At 39.6% G+C, this 9,871-nt stretch overlaps 1 protein-coding gene across 1 annotated transcript in view; it reads left to right on the top strand.

The window, feature by feature from the left end:
• PCSK5 (proprotein convertase subtilisin/kexin type 5) overlaps positions 1-9,871 on the top strand; it is a 324,200-nt gene that overhangs the window by 78,002 nt on the left and 236,327 nt on the right. The window contains exon 3 of the mRNA XM_007450986.1: positions 4,612-4,725. Coding sequence (XP_007451048.1) covers positions 4,612-4,725 — 114 coding nt within the window. The remainder of the gene's footprint in view (positions 1-4,611; positions 4,726-9,871) is intronic.

Below are 9,871 nucleotides of genomic sequence, written 5' to 3'. Positions count from 1 at the left end.
AAGAGCCTTTGTCCATGGTAGCAGCTATAAATGTTTCTCTAGTTTGTCTTTACCTTGTTTATGAAGAAATTTTTGCCACGCCAAATTTATGTTTTCTGTAATTGAATGTATCCATTTTTCCAAATCACTTTTGTGGTTTTTATTATACTTAGACAAGCATCATCCACTCTAAGGTTATTTTTCAAAATTTCCTTTCTCATGGGACTTATATAGGTTTATTTGTTTACTTTTACTTTTAAATATGATTCATTTGGAACTGATCCTGATTAAGATGTGGGAATGGTTTTAATTTTATTTTTTTCCCCAGTTGGTTCATGTTTCAACATCATTTATAAAGTAATCTGTTTTCCCCCATTGCTTTAGGATAGCAGCCGCATCATATACTATATTCTTACATATTTTCTGTCAGTTTCTTGACTTTCCATCCCATTCCATTGATATATCAATACCTGTAGACATTTGCTATCAGTATGTGTTTCAGTCATTACCTTTAATATATTTTAATATCTAAAGGGCTGATTTCTCCTCACTGTGGAGATACTACATATTTTTAAATTTCAGTTTTATTGAGGCATAATTGACATATAAAACTTGACATGTTGAAGTGTCCCTTGAAGTGTAGGACACTTGAAGTGTACCTCATTTTGATTTGATATATTTGATCTATTGAAAGTATCCCCCCATCTAGTTAACACATCCATCACTTCACATGTTTATCTTCTTTTTTTTTTTTTTTGGTGAGAACATTTAAGTTCTACTCTCTTAGCAAATTTCAATTATACAATATAGTGTTATCAGCTATAGTCACCATGTTATTCATTAGATCCTCAGACCTTATTCATCTTACAGCTGTTAAGTTTGTACCTTTTACCAACTTCTCCCTATTTCCCCCACCCCCAGCCCCTGGCAGCCACTTTTCTACCTTTTTTTATGAGTTTTGACTTTTGTTTTTAGATTCTACATATAAGTGATACCATGCAGTCAGTATTTGTCTTTCTTGTGATAGATACCATAATTGGTTTTCTGTTTATATTTATATGATAACTTATATAATGTAGATTCATAGGCTATAACATCCTCTTTTCTCTGATTGCTGACAAATTTCCTTCCCTGTGTGTATAGTGTCAGAAAGTTGGTAAATTCCAAAATCATGAGATATGAGTTCAGCTGAGACTGTGGGTAGGCTTCCCATAATCATCAATTAACGTGCTTTGCTTGACAAATGAAACTGATGAAAGAGAACATGTTTAGACAAAGATTCTGAAGTGGCAAATGCCCACTGTTCATGTGGACCACGTAGGCAGGTGAACTCTGTGAGTAGAGGGAGGGGCTGTCCTTAACACGCCGTACCACACATGTGGCTTAACTAATGGAGGCTAGATTGATTTCAGAGGTCTAAAGGTTTTTATACTCTGGCTTAAATGTAGATCCATAATATATAGGAAATAGAACTTTTAGAAGTTAAACCAGTGAGGGAAAGCGCAGTTTTCCTTTTTTCCTGGGCTGACCATAGTTTTATGAAAATGCATTTCTAACTGGTTTTTCGTCGCACTGGGCTTCTTGGCAAGAAGTGAAATCTGTATAACACATTACCTCTGAGCTTTTTTTTTAAGGTCTCAAGGACAGACATATGGATAATGGTTTAAAAATATAAATATGCTCTTTCCAGTCATAGAAATCTTCAGACCCAAGGGGTGCTTTTCCCGCTTTCCCAAAAATGTAGGGCTATAGACTCATACTCGTAAAGCACCAAAACAAAATACATGGTATCTGACACTAAAAAAAAACAAGTGTACTTTTCTTGAGTATTGCAGCCCTGTGATCAGACAGAGTGACTTATAGTCAAATGTAGATGCCAACTTGCTGTGCTACCTTCTAGCCACTGAGCCCTGTAACTAAGCATTTTTGTTTGGTAAAATTACAGAAGAGATGGTGTTTGGTGAGGTATTTTGTTCTATTTTAGTACCTATAGTTCATCTGGGAAAATGGCTGTCACTTGGTTTTCTCACATACTTATCCCATTTGTCCGTTTGTGTGTGTGTGTGTGTGTGTGTGTGTGTGTGTGCGCGCATGCATGCACACATGTAGGGAGAAGTACATACTTACAGTGTCATTATAGAGACAGTTATCCACCCTACCCTATTGTAGACTTGTTCTGAGCTTGAGCCATCTCTTTATTGAGTCCACACGAGATTTGACACCTTCTGATTTGTGAACACATATATGTTGGCAGTTCCGGATTTATGGACGCTCTCTTAGGAAAGATCACTGCCAATATATAATTAGTTTGAAAAGCATTTGGTCTAAACAGATCTGCAGCCTTCTTTTACCAAGTGTGCAAATATGAACTAGTTCCATCTTATTGGGATAAGTCTTAAGAGACAGTACTATAAGGACTGTGAATGTAATTTGCATAGTCAAAATTGTCATAAATGGTCTAATTAGTATAGTGATAGATCCTGCATCACATGTCATTCATGAAGATAATGACACTTTTATGGTGGAGAATTAGAATAATTGCTAAATATTCCTTGATAAAATTAAGTCCATCAAAGGCAAAGATTATTCTTAGTCATCTTTAAATTCCCAGTACAGTGTCTGGTATTGAATAAGCACTTACTGCATATTGAATGAATAAATGACTTTATGAAACTCATTCCTTAGAAAGATTGTTTGAAATAAAGAGATTAAAATGTTTTCTGGAAATAGACAAAATACATGCATGCTCATGCTTGCTGCTCCACTTTGGTTGAGAAGGAAATTGATTTTGTTCTGTATTTTTAGAAACATGGTCACTTTAAAAATTACTCTCTTCATTTAAAAAAATTACACACATTTTTAATGCCCCATTAGTTTCAGTGTGATTTCTAAATAGCAGTGTCTTGGAGTAAAGAAAAAACAAGATCCTTATTAGCTTGCCTGACAGCTATTGTCCAATAGTTTAAAGAAATAACATGTAATACCTTTTATCCAGTGTGCACACGTGTGTGCATGTGTGTGTGATGTAGAATGATTCAGTGCCACTGAGTCACTTGGTCTAGATTAATTAAAGCAGGAACAGAAAACTTTCATTTTCCAGTATATTATTTTTCATTTATTGACTTTTCTCTGTACTGATAATTTTGCTTGAATTACCTAGCAGAAAATGCACATATATGATGCTTAGCTGTGATCCAAATCATAAATAGATCTTATTTAGGAGGCTGTGTGATTCTGTTTGCCTTGTTAGTGATGTAACTAAGAATTCACTATTTAAATTCATCTTGCATACCAGTCTTCTTGTTGAATAATATTTCCCAATATGAGAATCATAGAAATTTATTAGTTGGGCTTTTGGCCTTAGTACCTTGTTTATAGCTGTGCATTTTGAGCTTGTTAATTGTTCCTTTAGTATTCCTTCTCCTACAGTAATCTTTGAAGTAGGCGAGAGAGGTTCTGAAATCTTTACTGAATGGATGGGTATGGAATCACAGATCATAGTAGTGGACCACAAAGTTTTCCTCCCCCCACCAGTTTTTGATTCCTTTGTGGAGAGTAGAGATACATGGTGGAAACATTTTAGAGTATTACAACTGAATTAGCTATTGCCAGAAGAAATCAAACAAAGAGAATTTAGGAACAAATGGTAGAATGCCACCGGGCTGAAACTGTATCTGAGATGCTCCGTTCAAAATGAAACATGCTTATTCTTATATTGCCATAATGATTAACTGTTTTTAAAAGTACCCCCATTCATACCCATACCATTTAGGTTACAATTCTGTATTAAACTCAAAGTTCCCGGTTGCTTTTTTAAAACTAATTGTGGCTAAATGTTAAGACTTTCCCAAATGTAGAGGGTTTGAATTTTGGAGCTGGCAGGGAACCTATGGCTCAGACAGTTGAGTGACTTCTCCAATTTTGTACCAGAGACAAGTCTAGGGCTTTGGTTTTCTGATTACCTGAATAGTGCTTTTTCCACCACTCTGTTGTAGACAGCCATTTTTTTAAAAAAATTTGTGATCCTAGAGCATTTGATCTGAGGATGATTCTCTTAATTTGATGTGTAATCCCAGACCATTTAAAATTTTTGATATAAACTGTGGCCTGTGGGCCAAATCCAGCCTCCCACCTGTTTTTATACATCAAGTTTTATTGGAACCTACTCACACCCATTTGTTTATGTGCTGTCTATGGTGTTACAATGGCAGAATGAGTAGTTACAACAGAGATTGTATGACCTGCAAAGCCAAAGATATTTATTATCTGGACCTTTAGAGAAGTTTTCTAGCCCTTAGTATAAGGTCAGGATGAATAAATTAGCTTTAAAAATTAACACTATCAATTTGCAATAAGTTGGGAGTAAAATATGCTTTCTGAAAAAGCTCAAGGGGTGAGCATGTTGTTGAGAAATATGAATGATCTGTCATAAAAGACTACAAAGCCTACCTGCATTAAAGATAAAATAGAACCAGGTTTCCAGGGCATCTCTATGCTCTGGAGATTCTAGTTGCCAGAATGAAACCTGTGACTTAAACACAACTGACTCAAGATGGAAATGTCCCAGACTGTCATTTATGTTGTGCTAACCCTGATGGAACTTGAACACTCACCAAATGTCCTTCTTGGCAGGTGGAGTGGATCCAACAACAAGTGGTAAAAAAACGGACCAAGAGAGATTATGACTTTAGCCACGCCCAGTCCACTTACTTCAATGATCCCAAGTGGCCAAGCATGTGGTATATGGTGAGTTTGCCTGGCCTGGTGCCACGGTGTTCTGTTCTGTGTTGTGCAGGGACTGTCTGTTAGGACTGGGAGGACGCAGAAACAGTGACCAGGGACTTTTTCCTGTTTCAAGATGGAGATTGATGGCCTGTGATGTTTTCTGGATCTTTTTTGAACTTAGCTCTCTGCTTCTAAGGAGAAAGAAGGGAGTTCTGATTCTGAAGCTATTTCTGTTTGAGATCTTACTCTGTGTAGTAGCTTGGTAAGTTTGGGCGAGAAGATAGAAAAAGATACTAAGGGCAGATACCCCGAGACCTAGCAATAGTTATGTTCACCTCTGTTACTCATCTACTCCACCCTGAAACCGGCCTGGTTAATGGTACTGGGTCTTGGAAATCATTGAAATGACTTTGCAAGTAGGTAACAGATTCCTGGCTTCAGTTGTCTAAATGTGCCATCTCACTTTGGGTAACAATTTTTAAAACTAGACTAGGAAAAAAGCAGTTGAAAAGTATTTGACTTGTAGCTAGTTCTTTGGTTCAAGCAAAAACTTTCAGTGAGGGAAATTTAACATATGGGGAAGAGTGATCTAGAAATTCAGTTGATGTCGCCTCCTTTGAAAATATATTGACACTTCTCTAGTCTTAGGGTTTTATATTCATGATACCTGAGAAATTGATTAGAACATGTTACTTATTCTTAATCATGAAATTCATGTTACCAATTTGCTCTATAATCTGCAAAAGACCTTCACTTTTCTCTTTTTTGAAAATCTTTATTGCAAATTGTTGCCAGAGTTCTGTCCTCCAGTCTACCTTGTTTTTTGCACTCCCTGACCCTGCTTCTCTACAAATCCATTGCATTCCACATACTTGTCTGATGCTTTTCTGCCTCCTTGCACTTCATTCCTTCTGCCCAGAGTGGTCTTTTGCCCTTCCCCACATCCTCGGTTCAGTATTGTCCATCCCTCAGAGCCCACACCCAAGGCTGACTATTTCATGTCTCCCATGTCCTCACCTGTCCGTGTTTGTCCTTCCTCTGCTCTCCTGGGCCCTCTATCTCTGCCACTCCTGGCATCCTTCCCTTGGCACTTTGTTTCATAGTTGTATTTTTAAATCTGCTCTGTTACTTTGGGTAGGGGGTCACTTATACCCTCCCATCTGAGAATCTAACCTAGCACCTAGCAACACTAGGAATTTGTGTTTATTTGGACATGGGTGAATGTAGCTGGCGTTTCTCCCAGTTTCCCTTTTCTTAGTCTTACCTGGAAGTGGAAGGTTGTGGAAAGATTTTGGACCCCAAACAGAATTTTACACAGAGAACTCTGTGTAAAAAAGAAGGAGCCATAAAGCTAAATTCAAAGGGAGGTGGGGCTCTAAACAGCATTTGAGTAGAAATCACCTGAGGGGACAGTAAGACATTTGACAGCTTATTAGCTCCAAGACCAAGAAAGAGTGAACCACAAGGGAAGGCATTAGAGGGAGTGTTGGCAGGAGCTAAAGAGCTTTGTCTGTGCTGACAAGATGATAAGGATGTAATGGGATTAAGAGATAGGATGCAAGCAAAATCCCCCTACACCCCTGCTTATAAGGCTGGGGGGAGTGAGACCCTCTTTGCCTTACGTTTCTTTTTGCAAGAAAGAACCAAATTGCCGTCTGCACATTGTCCCACTGGACGGTGGAAGTGTACAGCAGCTTTCCCCCACCCTCTCACCACTCCAGCAGGGCAGGTTGGGCTGTCGTAGGAGCCATGGCCAAGGTGACGCCAAAGGTTTCAGTGCTTATAGAGTAAGATACCCTCGCTCCCAGGAACCACTGCCATTTCTTTGGAAGTTCTCTTTTGATGTAAGGAAAGGTTGAGAGGGAAGAGCTTTTGTTTGGCCATTTAAAATATTGGATGTTTTTCAACACATATTTGATGGTAATAATTCAAATAGGTAACATTCGTCGAGCACTTAGCACATGCCAGGCAATGTGCTTATACTTTATTTGTGCTAATATTTTTCTAATGTAGTGTGAACAAAAGTGTGCATTAATATTGGCCCCATGTTATAAGAGTGAGAAATCTGAGGCTCATAAAATTTAAGCCGTTTGCCTAAGATCACCCAGCCTGAGAGTGGTGGAGCAGAGTTGCCAAACCAGGCGATTGATGGGAGTCTAGCGGATTAAAGTGGCATCCTATCCCCATCCTTCTACTATGTACAAGCACCGTCATAAGGAAGACACTACTCCAACCCTCCAGGAACTTCTAATCTATCCATGGAGAAATAGCTGAAATACAAGGCAGAATAGTGGGTGCCATGTAGGATGGGCAAAGTATCTTGGGGACAACCAAAATACTTCAAAACTTCCTATTACATACATATTGTTCCCTTAATGAAAGGGGTGGGAAATACGTTACACACCATATGTTTATCTGTCAGGAGTGGTGACAGAATAGGAGTCAGAACTTCAAATCTGCAAACATGGATTCAAATCCCCATTATTTCACTTACTACGCCCACGATTGAATCAGTTAAACTCTCGTCAGCTATAAAATAAGAGCCTCCAGCTCTTACGTATGAGTTAGCTATTGCTGCATAATAAATTACAGGGCTTAGTTTTTAAGACAGTGATCTTCTGGGTTCTGTGGGTCAGGCATTCAGACAGGGCCCAGTGGTGACGACTTCTCTGCTCTGTGATGTCTGGGGCTTCAGCTGGAAGACTCAAAGCTATGACTAGAGCTGGAGGGTCCACGTCTAAGGTGGCCTAGTCACGTGGCTGGTTCCTGTCCATGTGGGCCTCACCGTGGGTCTGCTTGAGTGTCCACCTGGCTCCATGGCTCCGTCTGCCCCCAGCGCAAGTGATTCAAGAGGTTGTGTCAAGAAGCGGTGACGTCTTTTATGATCTAAGCTCAGAAGTCGCAGTTACTTCTGTAATCTTCTCTTGGCCACATGTATGAACTGTGATTCAGTGTGTGAGGGAACTACACAGGCACGTGTATACTACTAGGAGGGAAGGAAGGTTGGGAAGCTTGTTACCATAATGAAATGAAATACTGCACAGGAAGCCTTTAGCACACTGCCTGACACTAGAAAACTCTCAGTAAATTATAATTGTTATTCTTCTTCTCTTTTTAATTATAATACGTGCTGTTTTCCTTTGCTCTGTTGTTTTAATTGCTACTAGTTGAAGGGGGGTGTGATCACATGTGCAGTGGGCATCCTTCAGAGCGCTCTGGCGACATGTCAGTGACACAGTTGGGGAAGGTGCTGATTTTCTTCTTGCTTTTTCTGATCCCTTGGCCCTGCTGCAGTGTTTCTGAGGGCTGCTTGGTGAGCCTCCATAGGGTCCTACCCTCAGCTCGTTAGCCTAGGCCTGGTCCTGTCAGTCTATATTTATCACAGGAGAACAGAGATTAAAGAATGGCATGAAGTGTGCCTGAGTGTCTCTTTTAATTAATTTAAAAGCTTTGCCCCTGTCGCTCCTCCCCTTGGAAATGGTATGTGAAACCATTATGTCTAGCCTTGAGGCTTGGGCAGTATATTCAAGGAAAGGTATATATACAAGAGTTTGTTATGGAGATGACAGCTGTCTAATTACTCCTCTGACCTGAAACACTGTGCTCAGGCTTCCAGGAGTTGGGAGGGTCTAGGCGTAGAAACAGAGCTCGCTTCTCATTGCGCTGACAGACTCCAGCATCTCCTCTTTGTCAGCATGGTGGCAAGCACTGAGGATTTAGGAAAACATGATTCGTGCTTCCTAAGAAGATCAGTAACACAGGAGAGGAATATATAAGTGCCAATGAAAGTTTTCTTTCATTGGGCCAACGACTCCTCCCTAAACGTTTCTTTGGGATCATGTGCATACACCCAGCTCCATGGGCTTTGGGTTGTAATTTTTGCTTGTAGATTTGCTTCTTCCATTAAAATGTCCTGAGTAGTTTTAAATGGATATCCAGGCTTGGGTCCCACTATCAGAGATTGTTATTTTTGGTATAGAGGAGGGCTCAGGCAGTAGGATTTCATCAGAATTCCCTGGTGATTCTAGTATGCAGCCAGGAGTCCTGAGTTATTCACTGCCCGTGTCTGTGGTAAATGCTCAATAAATGCTAATCATATAATAGATGAGTAAACTGGACATCTGTGATCATGTAGAGAAATAATTGCTCATGTTTATTGAGTCTTTGTCAAACATTTTGCCAGACTTTCACATGTATAATATTATCTCATTGCCAGTGTTCCAATGAGCTGGGAACCATTATTGTCTTCATTTTACACTGAGGAATAAAGCAGAGACAAGTTAAGTAAGACAAGTTAAGTAACTTGCCCAAAGTCACACTCTCTACCAGGGGCAGATCCTGGTATTCAAATCCCGTCACTCTGACTCCAGAGGCTAGACTTCCAACTTCTGAGTCCCTGGACCTCATTACTAGCTGACATCAGAATCACCTGGAGGGATTGCTGCCCACCCCTCTCACGCCCCCCAGCGGAGATTTGGGAATTTGTATTTCTAACAAGTTCCCAGTTGAGCTGATGCTGTTTGACTCTCAGGACTGCTTTGAGATCTCCGTGCTCTATCATATTTTCAACAGGAGGTTTATGTGAACACAGCTGGCCTCCATCTTCCCATTATCAGTGGAGGAAGAAGAGCTTTTTAAAAACTTATGAGACACTTCAAAGTGCACTCGGTCGATTTAATTTGTTCCTCTTGATCTTATACCTTTTTCTTACAAAATTTTCTATTTGAGAAGCTGGCAGCTTTAATATAAAAAGATATTTTCACTTTACTTGCACGGATTGAAAAATATCCTTGGCTTATATAGTCTTTCAAGATGTTCCATAGACAAAGGATATCTGATAGGAAAGGTTGTGAAGATTTGGCCAAGTCTTTGGGAACTCAGTGTAATAGACATGGTTTTAAGGTACCCAGCTGGTATAATGGACCATTTTGACCCCCTGAAGAAAATTCAGTTTGACTCTAGTGACAACAAGGCTAAGTAAGATGCCTCCTCAAGGGTCTGGGAATGCCAGTTGAGCAAATTCAGGGAGTTAATTTTTTGTAAATTGTTACAAAATATTTAAGACATACAAAAATTTGAAAGAATACCACAAATGCAGGTCCACCCACCCCCAGTCCAAGGAATAGAACGTTATGTATACAGTTGAAGCCCCTTGTGAATCCTGTCC

Source organism: Lipotes vexillifer, unplaced genomic scaffold (genome assembly GCF_000442215.2).
Source record: "Lipotes vexillifer unplaced genomic scaffold, Lipotes_vexillifer_v1.1 scaffold204, whole genome shotgun sequence".
NCBI classification, from domain to species: Eukaryota; Metazoa; Chordata; class Mammalia; order Artiodactyla; family Lipotidae; genus Lipotes; species Lipotes vexillifer.
The sequence above is the reverse complement of the archived record's forward strand: the minus strand, read 5'-3'. Positions and strand labels throughout refer to the sequence as shown.